This window comes from Mesoplodon mirus, assembly GCF_964341445.2.
Source record: "Mesoplodon mirus genome assembly, chromosome: 11".
NCBI classification, from domain to species: domain Eukaryota; kingdom Metazoa; phylum Chordata; class Mammalia; order Artiodactyla; family Ziphiidae; genus Mesoplodon; species Mesoplodon mirus.
The window spans coordinates 27916390-27933794 of record NC_138987.1 but is presented as its reverse complement, the minus strand read 5'-3'; the positions used below and the strand labels follow the sequence as shown (position 1 = coordinate 27933794).

General features: G+C 38.1%; 1 protein-coding gene across 3 annotated transcripts in view; it reads right to left on the bottom strand.

Annotated features, from left to right (window-relative positions):
* HCFC2 (host cell factor C2) overlaps positions 1–16750 on the bottom strand; it is a 47892-nt gene extending 31142 nt beyond the window's left edge. For 2 of the 3 annotated variants that reach the window (XM_082636686.1, XM_082636687.1), the window contains exons 1-7: positions 16546–16750; positions 15073–15221; positions 13440–13600; positions 4929–5137; positions 4100–4184; positions 2432–2538; positions 2139–2327 (exon numbers count right to left, since the gene is read on the bottom strand). In XM_082636686.1, the coding sequence (XP_082492812.1) occupies positions 2139–2327; positions 2432–2538; positions 4100–4184; positions 4929–5137; positions 13440–13600; positions 15073–15221; positions 16546–16708 (1063 nt within the window). In that variant the 5' untranslated portion in view covers positions 16709–16750. The remainder of the gene's footprint in view (positions 1–2138; positions 2328–2431; positions 2539–4099; positions 4185–4928; positions 5138–13439; positions 13601–15072; positions 15222–16545) is intronic. The other variant, XM_082636688.1, reaches the window with a different exon arrangement.
* Positions 16751–17405: the final 655 nt, after the last annotated feature.

Sequence of the window (17405 nt, the reverse complement as noted above, 5' to 3'; positions counted from 1 at the left end):
TCTGCCTGCCGATGCAGGGGACACGGGTTCGTGCCCCGGTCCAGGAAGATCCCACAAGCCGCAGAGCGGCTAGGCCCGTGAGCCATGGCCGCTGGGCCTGCGTGTCCGGAGCCTGTGCTCCGCAACAGGAGAGGCCGCAACAGTGAGAGGCCCGCATACCGCAAAAAAAAAAAAAAAAGAAAGAAAAACTGGAATCATAGGTATGTTTTATAATCTGCTTTTCTCATAAAACAACACATACTACATCTTCAGATCTGATTTCTCTACTGGCTTCCAGACTTCTTTATTCCCTCAATTGCCTACTTGATCTCCTTATTTCAAACTTAGCAGGGTTTAAATGGAACTTTTCATTTTCTCCACAAGCCTGTTTTCTCCGCAATTTTCCCATCTCAGTAAATGGAAATACCACCAAATTATTCAAGCTAAAAACTTCATCCTTCTTTTCTCTTTCTGTCATCTGCCATACCCAGTTCATCAGTCGGTTCTGTCAACAAGAACTCCAAAATACGTCCTGAATTTATCCATCTCTCCCCATCTCCACTGCCACCACTAGAGTTGAAGACTTCTTTGACTACTGCAAAAGGCGCCTTTTGTCTCGGTGTGTGTACTTTTGCCCCCTTCAATTTAGTTTCCACACAAGTGCAGTGACCATTCCAAGATGTACACATCTCTCCTTCAAATTAATAAATAACCTACCATGTATTTTTTAAAAATTTAATCTCTACCATGGTGTTCCAGGTCCTACAAGATCTGTCCCATGATCACCACTCTCATCTCCATTCCTATACTCTCTTCTACTCAGCTCAAATCTGTTGCCAAACATGCCAAGTATTCCCACCTCAGGGCCCTCATACTTGCTTTTCATTCTTCCTGCAGTGTCCCCACCCCCCCACCCCCAAACGGGCTTTGTACATGGGGAGCACCTTCTCGTCACTTGGACTAAACCTCGAATGCCATGTCACCCTTTCCCGGCTACCCATTCTGAAGTAGCCACCCCACCCCACCTCATTCCTAGAGCCTCTCATCACTATCTCATTGTTCTATCTCACTGTGTTCACATGCTTACCCAAAACTAAACTTATTTTGTTGCTTTGTTTGATTATTGCCCATCATCTTCCTGCCCTCACGCTCTCTTAGAATGTAAGATCTTTGACAGTAGGGATATTATCAGTCTTATTCGATACTGTATTCTCAGCATTTGGAAAAATTCTTGTACACAGCTGTCCATATTAAAAAAATGTTTTTGGTGTTATATAACTTTAAAAAAAATCTTTTTATTTTGGAATAATTTCAGATTTATAGAAGAATTGCAGAGTTCCCATATATCCTTTACTCAGTATCCCCTAATGTTAATACATTTGTTAAAACTAAGAAATTAACATTGGAGTAACACTATGTATTAACTAAACTATGGACTATTCAGATTTCACCAGTTTTTCAATTAATGGTTTTTATTCTAGAATTTAATCTAGGGTATCACCTTACATTTAGTTATCACATCTCCTTAGTCTCCTCCAAGCTGTGACAATTTCTCAGTCTTCCCTTGCTTTTCATCACTTTGAAACTTTTGAAGAGTACTGTTCACATATTCTGCAAAATATCTAGAATGTCCCTCAATTTGGGTTTGTCTGATATGTTCTCATATTTAGAATGGTGTTATGCATTTTGGGGAAAAGTACCACAGAGGTGAAGTTTCTTCTTATCACATGATATGGGAGGTGGGGGTAAATGATATCAACATGACTTATCACTAGTGATACTGACCTTGATTACTTAAGATGATGTTTGCCAGGTTTCTACACTGCAAAGCTACTAGTTTTCCCTTTCCATACTCTCTACTCTTCGGAAGGGAGTCACTAAATCCATTCTAAACTCAAGGAGAGGGAAATTAAGAAATTCCCCTATAATGGGAAGTATCTACATATATCATTTCTTCCATTCATTTTCAATTATTGGGTTGGCCAAAAAGTTCATTTGGGCTTTTCATAAGCACCTATGGAAAACCCGAATGAACTTTTTGGCCAAACCAACATGAAAGAGAGAGGCAGTGGCTTTGCAGTAAGCCTCAAAAGACAGACATCATTTGATTATTTATTTATCTAAAGGAAAAACTGTATTTGTCAAATACTCTTACCTACCAGTATCAAGATACCAAAGATCCTTGCAGCAAACTTGACTATTCAGTGCTTTTTTGTAGCCATCTCTTCCACTCCAAAAATACAATCGAGTGCCAATTGCAACAGCACAGTGTCCAGCTCTTGGTCTTGGTCTTGAATTTTTTTTGTCTTCTTGAGAATCTGATACTAGGGTGGTCCATTCTGCTGTATCTAAAGACAGAAATATCCATGACTTATCTACTTTTCTTAAATGACAAAATAACAAAAGTTATTTTATTAATAAACTTTATTTTAATAACTCTTAAAAGACTCACCAAGATTTAAGTAAGAAAACGAACTGGTACATCTCCATTCACAATCATGAGGTGAAGTCTCAATATTTTCCCCCTTATGTGGAACCCATCCACCAAAGATGTACATCCTGAACAACAAAAAAAGAAAACATAAAGTAGCTGTTTTTTTCCTAAACCTTTAATTTTATTTTTTAGATTTAAAATGCTAAGAATAGACAAATTTATTTTTTCTTGACTCAAAGCTTCAGGACTAATAAATCACTTATCACTGTCAAGGTAATGGAAATACAACAGTGAATAAAGTGGTCTTCTTTCAAGAGTTTATAATTTTATGAAGCAATACAGAATCAGAATTATTTCTCTCTGACAAGTTATTTAAAGTGGGAAATATTTCAATTATAATACATTTGAAAAATCAATATTGTATGCAATATACTAAGGGTTGCCTCAGCCAGAAGGATACTCAAATGATCTATGACATCCAAAGTTAAATTTAGAATTGTATGTGTATAGTAACCAAAGAGAAGTAAGTTTCATATAACTTTGGTCACTGATATCATCAAACAAAAAACATTAGACTATGTTCCTCAGGGCCCTAAGGGTTCTCGAGACATGCCCGATGGCTGCTGAAGAAGAAAAAAGGCTCATCAGGAAGAGCTTAGGCCATGTAGCCTCATGTCAACCAAAGAAGCTCTATTTCTTTTTAATCTATTTTATATATTAGAGTTCCAATGGAAAAACCACATGTTATAAAAGGGTTCTGCTGTTTAAAAAAATGAATATCTTATTAGGTTTTGTTTATGGCTATTTTTAAAGAAGAACTAATGAGGTTCTAAATTACAACTAGGTGTTTCCTAAAACATTACTTTTAAGGTACAGTCCCTACACAGGTAAATGCTTACTTAAATTCTATTTAAACAATATTCCTAATTCTGGCCCAATGTTGTACAAAAAAGGGAACTTGCTGATAGTAACAGCTAACCTTTATGGAGTGCTCTCTATGTACCAGGCACTGTTTGAAGCATTTTATATGTATTAATTCACTCAATCCTCATAACAGCCTTGTGAAGGAGGTTTTACTACTATCCACATTTTATACTTGAGGAAACTGAGGTACAAATAAAGTTTCCTTGCCCCAGAACAGATAGGACAAGTATCAAAGCTCAGACCTGAATTCGGGCAATCTGGTTACAGAGTCCACATTCTATCCATAACACCATCCAAAGTATAATCATTGAGCATAGATGCTGAATACACACCTGAGTACAAATCAATATGTGAAAAATACGTAAAATATGTAAAAAGAAACAGTGAGTTAGGTGTGTCAAATCTGTTGATGGAGGACAGGTCCGTTTGACAACACTCTACCTGACACTTATATAATACCTACTCTGTGCATGATATTGTAAGGAATGTGAAGAAGTAAAAGAGGTGGCGTGACAAGAAAATGGTAAGTATTTTGGCTCTTATGGGCGTATTACTTTATGCCCAGTAAAGTAAATACTTACTTTATGCACACTAAGTATTTTAGCTCCTGTGGGCATATTACTTTATCTTCACTAAGCACAATCAAACATTATTAAATCATTTTCAAGAAACTAGCAGCATCACTCTTCTTTGTACCTATCTTTCTTAAGTTTGTTAAAAAGAAAAAAAAAAGAAAGACTAAAAAACAGAAAAACACCATACTTATTTCCTATAACACTGGCTGTATGAAGGCTCCGTGGAAGTGGCACTGTCCCTTTAGTTTCTGGTTTTGACCATGACATAGTTTCTAAAAGTAAAAATAAGTATATTAGCAACTTAATCTAATAATAGCAAATTACTTCAACTTGCAGAATTAAAAAAAAAAAGGACTTACAAAAATGAAGCAAAGGGTTTCAAAACCATTACTTGAACTTCATCTTAAAATAAACATTTCCAGCTGACATAAATTGCCAATCACAGAAATCTATTTACACTTGAATGTTAGTATTTGTAATGGAGAGATGTATTTAGGGTGCTACCAATTTTGAATTAAAAGCAGATTAAGGATTTTAACATTTTAAAGTAAGAGCATATTGTGTACAAGACACTCAGAAGTGGGAGCACACATACCCTCCAAATATTCATTCCTACGATCCCTTAAAATAGCTATGCAAGGAGGTATTTCACTGACCAGCAGTAACATTACTAATGCCACATTTCCTGTAGACAGAGTAACCACATAAATTCAATCATCCTCAACTGGGACATCTCACAGAGTGAAAGGGGTACTATTGATAATTACGTGGGACAATAAGCATACACCAGGACCATCCAAGGCAAACCAGAATATATGGTGACCTGACTTATAGGGAGCCCAGGAGAGTTACTGTCATAAATCAAATATTCATTTGTTCAACTTGACTGACCAGCAATCACTCATATCAAGTACAACTCAATAAAAACTGTAATCAAAAATATTTTTCAAAGCAATTTTTATATTTGCCTTTATCAATCATAATGAATTCCTGAGCCTGAATGAACTTAAGCTTACCTAAGTCAAGTTGCCATAGGTCATCAAGGCGAGCACCACACATTCCACCAAAAACATACATTTTAGGACTTCCTGAATCTCTTCTGCAATATATAACAGCTGTGTGGGATTCTCTTGGAGAAGGCACAATCCCTTTAGTCACTGGAATGCTCCAACCCACAACACCAGAACCATGCTGTAGCTCCAACTCATAGAAATCATTTAAATATCTAGGATATAATGAAAGAAATTAAAACATTAACATGATATACACTTTTTATTTGCTTTTTATTTCTATTTATAAAAATAATATATGCTTATTCATATAATACAGAAAGCCATTAGAAGAACAGAAACCCCATAACTCATTCATTCAACATGTATTTATCAAACACTACTATGTACCAGGCACTCTTGTGGGGATCAGTAGTGAACAGAAGAGATTAAAAAAATTCCTGCCATCATTTAGCCAGCACTCTTGTCCATGACAATACTGTGACGGTTTCAAAACATAGCTGCAAATTCCCTGACACTCTTCCCATGAGGAGGTAGGGTCTATGTCCCCTCTCCTTGGTGCTAGGTAGGTTGTGACTGCTTTGACTAATAGAGTGTGGTGAAATGACACTATGTGACTTCTGGGGCTCAGTCACAGAAGGCCAATGCAGCTTCACTATAGAACACTTGCACTTGGAATCCTGAACCTCCATGAAAGTCCAACTGTCACAAAACCCCCATCTGGAGAGGACACAAGTAGGCACGCAGGATGACAGTCCCAGTTGAGTTCATCCTTCAGCCATCTCAGCTGAGGCATCAGACATGGCAGTGACCACTGAAGCCTTCCCATCTGAGGGCCTAGTCATCACTGCTGTGTCCTGTATAAATTCCCAATGTACAGAATCCACGAGCACAATACAATGGTTGCTACTTTGCATCACTAACTTTTGGGGCAGTTTATTACATGGTACAGATAACCAGAACAATCACTATTGACAATAATTAGTAAGTACCCTTTCAGACCTCTCTCTCTATGGATACCCACAGGTGTATAAGCAAGATATACTAAAAATGTTGCTTTGCAACTTTTTTTCTTTTTAAATTTTCACTCTATAATGTCATAACAATGTCCTACATAGCTTTTTTACTCTAGAACTTGGCATGAAACTTCTCATCTATGACATGATGTTTTCAATGTTTTGAGCAAAGTGACATTTATAAGAATCTATCTCTCAATAAATTGAGTAATCAAATTATTACTCAAATATGAGGGCAAAATTAAACATTTTAGAACATATAAAACTGCAAAGTTTAGCCATATAATTGTTTTGTGAAAAAATGATGCTAGATCATCCAGGAAAAATAAAAAGAAATCCAAGAAAGAATACACTGAATAAAAGAAATGGTTGTGCAAAGAAACTAGTAATTTATAATTAAATTTAAATTGATGTTAATAACCGTGGCTGTGAGGTCTAAATAATCACTGGGAAAGACTGACCAAAAAATTAATTTCTTAACATTACTGTAGTCTGGAATAAGATTCACGACTCTACGAAACATATGTAAAAAGGGAGTAAGCAAAAAAAGGCTAAAGAAAAAGACAGTAATCTATTTCCAAAGAGGACAAGGCATCTTCAGTTTAAATGTGTATGATGATTTCCAAGCAACTAAGGGAAGCACAGAATTAGCATGTATAATTTTCAAATCATTAGAAGGAAAGAAAGAATCAAGAAAAACAATAAATCAAGAAAAAGGAAGGAGAAGGAAAAAAAGCAAAGCATAGTCTATGGAAATAAGATGGTTAGGGAAAAAAACCAACTATAAACAATGTCAGAAGAGAAGAGAAAAACTGAAAAAAAATTTAGTAAACATCACAGAATTTTCTTAATATAAAGAGCTCCTATGAAATCAAGATAATGACCAATCACACAACAGACATAGGTAAAAGGATATAAACAGGCAGTTCACAGAACAGGAAATAAAAATTATATAAATATATAAACACACATACACATACACAAATATTCAACCTCATCACAATTTTTACAAACCTAGCAAAGGCAGGGAAAGGGGTGTGGAGAAGCAACAACAAGCAGAGTAGATGGAAGACATAAAATTACAAGGGCAGGAAAAAACTTCCTTATTTTAAGTCAAAGTCTCTTGGAGATAGGGAGTATGCAGGGGAAACAAAAGAACCCCAAATCCAACTATAAGCTATTAATAGCAGGATGATATTAAAACTATTTAACAACTGATATGGCATAGAGTTAAACAGATCAGAACGAATCCCAGCCAGTCTGCTATACCAGTGCATACTAGTTAATTGTTAGTCCTATTTACATAAGATAAGTCTATAACAAAATAATACACACAGGTTGAAATTATATATGTAAGGAACAAAACACAAATTCACAATCACACTGGGAGATTTTAACATGTCATTCAGAAGTTATGACCTACACCCACAGGATAAAAAAGCTTTGAATAATAATTTAAAACATTGATTTAATAAAGAACCTTTTAGCCAGTCAAGAACTTATAATCTTTATGAAGAACTATGGAATAGTTACAAAAAATGACTGTGAAATAGACCACAAAAACAATCACTAAAAAGGAGAAATCCTATAGACCACATTTTTTTAACCTCAATATAACAAAACTAGATATTGGCAACAATAACAAAACTTTCCATTTTGAAATTTTTCTTTTTTTTTTTTCTTTTTTTTTGGCCATACCACTCAGCTTGTGGGAACTTAGTTCCCCAACCAGGGATCGAGCCCAGGTCCATGACAGTGAAAGCCCAAGTCTTAACCACTGGACCACAAGAGAATTCCTCCATTTGGAAAACTTAAAAAATTATGGTCGGGCTTCCCTGGTGGAGCAGTGGTTGGGAGTCCGCCTGCCGATGCAGGGGACACGGGTTCGTGCTCCGGTCCGGGAGGATCCCATGTGCCGCGCAGCGGCTGGGCCCATGAGCCGTGGCCGCTGGGCCTGCACGTCTGGGGCCTGTGCTCCGCAACGGGAGAGGCCACAACAGTGAGAGGCCCGCGTACCGAAAAAAAAAAAAAAATTATGGTCAACATCCATTTTTTGGTTAAAAAGATAGAAGAAATGAATTAGCAAACTATAGATTTAAGAAAACTTCCTTATATATATGGAATCTAAAAAATACAACAAACTAGTAAATGTAACAAAAAAGAACCAGACTCACAGATATAGAGGACAAACTGTGGTTACCACTGGAGAGAGGGAAGTGGGGAGGGACAACATGGGGTAGGGAATTAAGAGGTACAAACTATTAGGTATAAAATAAGCTACAAGGACATACTGCACAACACGGAGAATATAGCCAACATTTTATAATTATAAATGGAGTATAACCTTAAAAAATTGTGAATCACTATACTGTACGTACACCTGTTACTTATGTAATATTATACAACTATACTTCATATATAACTTTTTTAGAACTTCCTTAGTCTGATCAAAGGCATATACTAGAGACCTACAGCAAACGTCACAATTAAAGATAGAAAGGTAAATATATTAATGAAACAGAAGAGAGTCTAGAACAAGAGCTCACAAACTTCTTCTGTAAAGAGCTAGATAGTAAATATTTTAAGCTTTGTAGGCCATAAATGCTGTCACAACTACTCAACTCTGCCCTTTTAATATGAAAGCAGCCAGAGACAATATGTAAATGAATGCAGATGGCTGTGTTCCAATGAAACTTTACTAGCAAAAACAGGCAGCAGGCCAAATTTTGTCTACAGAGAGTAGTTTGTAACCCCTGGTCTAGAGAGTCTAGAAAAAGACCCAATTCTAAGAGAATTAAGATATGACAGAGATGGGAGTTCAACACATTGTGTGTGTGGGGGGATTGGCTTATTTAATAAATGGTGGTGGGAGAACTGAAAACTCATTCAGAAGAAAAAGTAAAAAGCCTCACACTAGTCACAGAAATATATTCCAAATGCATTAATATTTTAAACACAAAAACAAAGCTGTGAATGTACTAGAAGAAAATATAGAAAAATTATTTCTATAGTTTTGGGACAGGAGATTTTTCCTAATAAGCAGGATACAAACCAGAAAGCCATTAAAAAGTATATTGTCATACTTGATAAAACAAAAGGGAAAACCCTTAAAAAAGGAGGGGAAGCAAACAGAAGACTTGGGAAAAAATATTTGGAACATATAAAACAAATTACATAGAGAACTCCTAAGAATGATTAATAAAAAGAAAAATGAAAATCCATGAAAATATGATTAGAAATAATAAATGAATTCAGCAAGGTCACAGGATACAAGATCAATATACAAAGACCAAATGTATTTCTATATGCTAGCAATGAACAATCCAAAAATGAAATTAAGAAACCAAATCTATTCACAATGTCATCAAAAAGAATAAAAAGTTAGAAATAAATTTAACAAAATAAAAGCAAGATCTGTACATTGAAAACCTCAAGATATTGCTGACTGACAATAAAGAAGATCTAAATAAATGTAGAGACATTCCATGTTCATAGACTGGAAGACTCAATACTAATAAGATAGCAACTGTCCACAAATTGATCTATATAGTCAACACAATCCCTATCAAAATCCCAGAAGACCTTTGTGCAGAAATTGGCAAGTTGATCCTAAAATTTATACAGAAATGTAAAGGATTCAGAATAGCTAAAACATTCTTGAAAAAAGAGTAATAAAATTTGAGAACTTATCAAAATTAAAATCTTTGTGCTTCAAAAGATACCATTAAGAAAATAAAAAGACAAACTACAGATTGGAGAAAATATTTGCAAATCACATATTTGATTTTTTAAAAAACAAACCTGTACACAGAACATATAAAGAACACTTATAATTCAATAATAAGAATACAAGCAACTAAATTTTATTTTTAGATTTATTTTATTGAAGTATAGTTGATTTACAATGTTACGTTAATTTCTGCTGTACAGCAAAGTGATTCAGTTATACATATAAATATATACATTCTTTTTCATATTCTTTTCCATTATGGTTTATCACAGGATATGGAATATAGTTCCCTGTGCTATACAATAGAACCTTGTTGTTTATCCATTCTCTATATAATAGTCTGCATCTGCTAATCTCAAACTCCCAATCCATCCGTCCCCCACACCCCCGCCCTTGGCAACCACAAGTCTGTTCTCTATGTCTGTGAGTCTCTTTCTGTTTCATAGATAAGTTCATTTGTGTCATATTTTAGATTCCACATATAAGTGATCTCATGTGGTATTTGTCTTTCTCTTTCTGACTTACTTCACTTAGTACGATAATCTCTAAGTCCATCCATGTTGCTGCAAATGGCATTATTTCATTCTTTTTTATGGCTATGTAGTATTCCATTGTATATGTGTAGCACATCTTCTTTATCCATTCATCTGTCTTTGGACATTTAGGTTGTTTCCAAGTCTTGGCTACTGTGAATAGTGAGGCTATGAACACAGGCATGCATGTATCTTTTCGAATTATAGTTTTTTCCAGATATATGCCCAGGAATGGGACTGCTGCACCATATGACAACTCTATTTTTAGTTTTTTGTGAAACCTCCATACTGTTTTCCATAGTGGCTGCAGCAATTTACATTCCCACCAACAGTGTAGGAGGGTTCCCTTTTCTCCACACCCTCTCCAGCATTTATTATTTGTAGACTTTTTAATGATGGCCATTCTGACTGGTGTGAGGTGGTACCTGATTGCAGTTTTGATCTGTATTTCTCTAATAATTAGCAATGTTCAGCATCTTTTTTGTGCCTGTTGGTCAAGTGTATCTAACAAATGAGCAGAGATTTGAATAGAAATTTCATCAAACGAGATATATGAATGGCTAAAAAGTTCATGAAAAGAATCTCAACATCACTGGCCATTAGGGAAATGCAAATTAAAACCACAATAAGATACCACCTTATATCCACTAGGTTGGCTACAAAAAAAAAGACAGACAATAACAAGTATTAGCAAGGATGTGGAAAATTTGGAACTTATACATTGCTGGTGGGAAGGTAAGATGGAAGTCACTTTGGAAAACAGTTTGGTAGTACTTAAGAAGTTAAATATAAATTTCCCACATGACTCAGCAATTCTATTACTAGGTATCTAATCAAGAGTAATGAATACATGTCCATAGAAAGACCTGTATGCAAATGATCATAACAGCATTATTCATAAAAGCCAAAAACTGGAAACAATCCAAATGTCTACCAACTGATGAACAGATAAACAAAATGTGATATATCAATACAATGGAGTATTATTCAGCAATAAAAAGGAAGAAATATTTGATACATGCTACAACATGGTTGAATCTTAAGAACATTATGCTAAGTGAAAGAAGATAAATGCACAAAAGCACATTTATATGAAATGTTCAGAAAAGGCTAATCTACGGAGACAGAAAGTAGACTGGTAGTTGCCTGGGGATTGGTATGGGAATGGGGACTGACTACAAATGAATAAGAAGTTTCTTTTGGAGTGATGGAAATGTTCTAGAACTGGATTGTGGTGATGGTTACACAACACTGTAAATTACTAAAAATCATTGAATTGTACATATAAAAAGGATGAATTTTATGGTATATAATATATACTTCAACTTTTAAAAATAGAAAAATAAACAAGGACCTGAACAATTTCAAAAAAGTAATTGTAAATATCCAATAAGCATTGTTAAGCAAGCTCATTCCTAGTTTAAAAATAAATCAAGATAAACCCATGAAATGTATTTCACCAATTATGTTGGCAAAAACTAAGAAGAGTGAGATGATTCAGTATTGCTGAGGGTATAAGCACTCTCGTACACAGTTATTAGGAGTATAAAATAGTTCCATCTCTTTGGAGGTTGATTCAGGGGTACCTAAACAAACTTAAATGTACTCTTTGACCAACACCCTCCCCCCATTCCATTTATAAGTATCAATCCTACAAAAATATTTATACATGTGTAAAAACTGTAATAGCAAAATTATGGAAATATTTAAATGTCCATCTGTAGGGGAATGGTTAGATAATTTGCATAATCCAGACTACTTTTCAGCCTTTAAAAAATAGGCCAATCCATATCTACTGCCATGTAAAGATATATTGTTAAAAGTAAAAAACAAACAAAAAACCCAAAAAAGTAAACACCCAAAGTCATAAAGCAAGAAGAAAGATCTCACTTGTATAAAAAAAATACATGTCTGCGTAGAATCAGATTAAGGTTCCCAAGACCCCTCTCCCAGAAAGCAGAACATGTATCCTTGCATCATCGACTCAGGTCTTGGCCTTACGGCTTGCTCTGACCAATGGAATGTCAACAGAAATGAATGTGCTAGCTTTAATCAAGGTTTTAAAAAGTATCACGTGTATCTAGTTATTCCCTCAAGCAGCATAAACTTGAGAAGCTTACCCTTAACACAACAAAAGCTAATACAATGTGTTACATGAAAAAAGTTCCAAAAGATATACATCAAACTGAATTATGTGTGCTTGCCTATGTTGGGGAACAGTGATGCTATGAGAAAGAACTTTGTATACTTTTTAGTTTCTTGAATTTTACAATCTGTATCTAAAAAAAATTTGTTTAATGGAAATGAAAAAAAGACACGTGCTAAAAGTAAAAGTATCTGGATTAGTGTGGTGGTATAAATTCTTTTCCTCTTCTCCAGTTTCCAATTTTTCCATGTAGTTTTAGTATGTTATTTTTTAAAGTCTGGAGGAAAAAAAAAAGCTAAGACTCTATTATCAGTCTAATATAGGTAAAAAGACACATTATAATGGCGATGACAACTACTGATATTGCTGATGGCAACTTGAAAGTCCTTTAAAAATTATTCCAATAATCTTATTTAGCAATCACAATGACACTGAAAGGTAGGTATTTAATCACTCCCATTTCACAGTGAAGGAAAACAGGCTTAGATTACTTCCACTAAAGGACACATACACGGTAAGCAGTGAATCAGAAAACAGCCTTTTGGATTCTAAACCTCCAAATCCTGAATGCTATAATGACCATGTGATCAAAACATTATGCAAAAAGAAAAGAGGCAGTGATTAATTCTGTTTGGAAAAAGGAGAGAATTGGTTCTGAAAGCACTTGCTTGTGTGAACCACTCTTAACAGCTTCCTATGAGAAAAATGGAAATGATAGCCTTCATTTTATATTCAGATTTTTGTTACTAACTCTCAGAGAAATATAATTTGAAAATATCCATTTATTACTTTTCATTATCACTTATGACAACTAAAATTCATTATGGCTCAACATATACAAATATATTGCCACAAGCAGTTACATTAATATCAATTTAATAAGATGATTTCTGATCGGAAAAGGCACAGTTTTGAAAACAGATATACTCCAGGGACTAAGGAAAACACAAAATGGACACAAATTTGTTCACTGTTAGGTTTAATTGAAAATGGCTAAGCTTCATCACTTTTGATAATTAAAGATGGAAGAAATTAAATGTTCTTAAGCTAAATCGTAAAATAAACATTTGGTCTGAAAAAGTGTTGGCATACCTGGGAACATTATTGTTTGAATCTTCACTTTCATTTGCCAGGCCACCAAACAAATAGCATTTGTTACCATATAAAGAGAAACTATGTCCCAGCCGAGGACAAGGAGGTAAACCAGAAGAAGGGGGATACGGTTTCACTTTTTTCCATAACCAACGACTTGCCTAAAAAAGAGCGTAAATACTCTCAGACAAAATCAGGAAAGTGCTCCTATGTTGTCAATAGTGTAACATCATACCAATACATTTTAATCTGAATCCAATCAGAAGGCTTCAATAAGCTACTTTGGGGACAAATGACAAGTTAACCAGATAACTTCAGGAATTAAAATGAGTGTTCCAATAGAAATTCAGTCTAGTCTTCCATATTCACAGCTTTCCACAATGGCAAACTAAGCTTATAATAATAAACACTAGCAGTTATAAAATATTTTCCAAATGAATAATTCAACATTATTTATAGCTTTAAGACTAAATGTAATTTATGTACTCTCACTTCTTGAAATTAGGTAATCCATGGATGGTATATATTTTAACCTTTAAATAAACATAAAGCTCATTAAAAAAAAATTTTTTTTTCTTGGCCGCCGCATGGCATGCGAGATCTTAGATCCCCAACTAGGGATCGAACCTGTGCCCCCTGCAGTGGCAGTGCGGAGTCTCAACCACTGGACCACCAGGGAAGTCCGACATAAAGATCATTTAACAAACCAAACTCCAAAACTTATTCTCTAGCCATGGATGCTTTCTTTATCTAAAACTATTTTTGAAAAATTTTTAAATGGACTGCTTATAAATAGGCATAATCCACCTACATCTGCCAACTACCAGATACCCTTATGATCACAGCCCTGGGAATATACAGTTCAGGAATAAAAGTCAGTTAGGGCTGTCACAGAGGGCTCTGGGTCTGGTTTGTTAGAGAGTAAAATCTAGAAAGGCTATTTGAAACTGTTACCCCTGTTGTATGTACTGCAAGAAAAGGGGAAAAAAGTGATTATTAGCATGAGGGTAACAATTTCTATAACTAAGGCAGAAGTTTTCAAAAAAGTATGGTCTGGAGACCAGCAGGAGCAGGTGGGAACTCAGTAGGAATGCAAATTCTCTGTAGAGAATACTGATTCAGAAACTCTGAGGGCGGGGCCCAGCAATCTGTGTTTTCACAAACCCTCCAGGTGCTTCTGCTGCAGGCTAGAGTTAAAGAAGGACTGCACTAAGATACAAAAGCTCAAACATACAACTTGTACAACTGAGGCTAAGTAACAGGTATCTTAATGTTACAAATGTTGCACTGGGTATTGGAAAAAGACTTACATTAGAAACTTCGGCTTTGGGACTTCCCTGGTGGTCCAGCGGATAAGACTCTGCGCTCCCAATGCAGGGGACACGGGTTTGATCCCTGGTCAGGGAACTAGATCCCACATCCCACATGCCGCATGCCACATGGTGCGGGCAAAAAAAAAAAAAAAAGAAAACTTTGGCTTTTTAGTGAAGTGGAAATGTTTTCTTTGAAGCCATGAAATGTGAAGCTCACACTATTTTAAGCACGTTAATGAAACATTTTGCAATCTTTCAAAGAATTATGAGCAATATCATTAAAATTTCAGGTTGAGATAATAAATTTGAAATACACTTACTTGTAACTCATATAACTCATTGCTGTATCTTCCGTATTCAACCATTCCCCCAAATACTAATATTCTGGTACCATCACAGACAAATCCATGGGCAGCACAGCCTGGAGGGATGTCTCCTCTAACAGCTGGCAGGAACCACTGATTTGTAACTAGTTGCCAAAATAAAATTAAAACCAATTATAATAAACAGTTATCACAAACTATGAGTATGTACTTTTATATGAATCATTTATATCAGTGGTTCTTAATTGGGAATGATTTTGCCCCCCCCAGGGAGAAACAAAAAAATTTCAGTTGTCAGAACTGCAGAAGGAGGGTGTTACTGGCAACTAGTGGGTAGAAGGCTGGGGATATAGGGCATCATCCTCTCCATTTTACAAGTGAAAACTTTCACACTTAGGCTCAGTAACTTTAGGGCTGATCCTTGAGCAACCGGCAGAGCAAAATTCAAACCAGGTCTAACTATTCCACAGCCAAGGTTTTTACAGTCTACCAAACTGTCGACTAACTTTTTAACTTTTTTATGCTGGGGTGCCAGGAGGAGGAGAAGGTGAAAAAATAAAGTTTCCCCTACTCCATCATTTTATTAATTTTAAATGACCACTACGATTAAGTTGTTTGGTCAAAGAAAAGTTACTGATCACGACATAAACCTCAAACTCATTAATTAGCCTTATACCAAGAAAACTGCTTCCTTAGGACTGCTGGCGCATTTACAAGTGGGAAAAATGAAATTCCAACCTCCTTTCTGTTCCACGGAGGTACTCAAAGTCAGGGCCTCCGCGGCCGGGGGCATTTCTGATGTGCAACGGCGCTCAAGGCGACAGTCCTCCCCGAGCGCCGAACGGCTGAGCTTGGGCACACACACCCAACCATGCAGATAGGCGCCGGTATCACCCACGAGCCACTTCCCCGCCAGTGAAGAGGGCTACCAACGGGGTAAGAATCTTGACTGCCAACTGCCAGGTACGGGGCTGTATTTGGGGTGAAAGTACCAGAAGGCCTCTCGTTTTCCCTCCTCATCTCCCCTATATTCTCTTCCTCCTAAGGAAGGCAGGCAGGCAAAGACGCGAAAGGCCCGGAGGGGCTCTGGTTTGGAGGTGGGTTTTGACAGGGAGGGATCTCGGGGCCCCGGAGTGGGCGAGACTTCGGGAAGAGGCCCAGGCGGATGGAAACAGTCTCTCAAGCCTACGTCCGCCAGCAGGGCTGGGGCGGGGGGGTCCGGGACCGCCTGCCCGAGGGCCGGCGCGCCCCGCTCGGGGGCCGGTTCCGCCCCGCGAACCCCGGGGAAACGGAGCTACGGCCCGGGACGCTGCGGGATTGGGGCCCCCCGGCCAAGACTCGCTCCCCGCCGCCCGCCGGAGGAGGTAGTGACCCGGCGGTGACAGCTGTCAGGGCCGCGGCCGCCGCCTCGTCTCCCCTCCCCCTCCGCGGCTCCCACAGGCGGGGCCGAAGAACCGCCGCCGCGCCTACCCGTGTTGTAGACGTGCAGCTCGTCGGCGATGCCCTCGTTGCCCCCTCCAAAGATGATCATCAGCTCCCGGATGGCCACCGCTCGGTGTCCGTGCCGGGCGCGGGGGACCGGCCCCGTGAAGGAGGAAACCCGCCTCCAGTTGAGGAGGCTGGGAGCCGCCATCTTCCCAACCCCCGCCCCTCTGTCCACAATGCACCGCGCCTTCTCCGGCGCCGCTGCTCCGGGAGGAGGGCTGGGACCCGCCTCCAGCTGTGCACGCGGGAGGAGGGGAACCGCACGGAGGAAGGTGATGGTCACGTGACCGCGGGCGTCCAGGGCGAGGATGGAGGGCTGCGGGGAGCAGAGGGGGTCCTGGCAAGGGAGCCCCGCCCCCGGGTGACGTGGCTGGTGTTGGCACCCTGGACAAGGGATTTTAGGGTGGAAGGAAATTTCCTACCGACCAGTCTCCCCTCCCCGTCCAGAGCCTCCAGTTTTTTATTTGCGGGAGAAGATACAGCGTTTTCCTTTACGGCCACTTTGAGCATCTAGGATGTGCGGGCAAGTCAGACCCTTTAAAACAGGGGTTCCCAACCCCCAGGCCGGAGACCGCAACCTGTCCGGGCCTGTTAGGAAAGGGGCCACACAGCAGGGGGTGAGCAGGAGGTGAGCGAAGCTTCCTCTTCGCCTGAACTATTCCCGCCCCCCATTCCGTGGAAAAATTGGCTTCCACGAAGCCCGTCCCTGGTGCCAAAAAGGTTGGGGACAGATGCTTTAAACAATGACAACACAGCAAGAGAAAAGCTCTCGTAGAGGTTTTGAAGTGCGGGGAGCGCGGGGAGAGGAGAGGGAAGTCCATCTCCGCCGAGGGCGTGACTGCGCG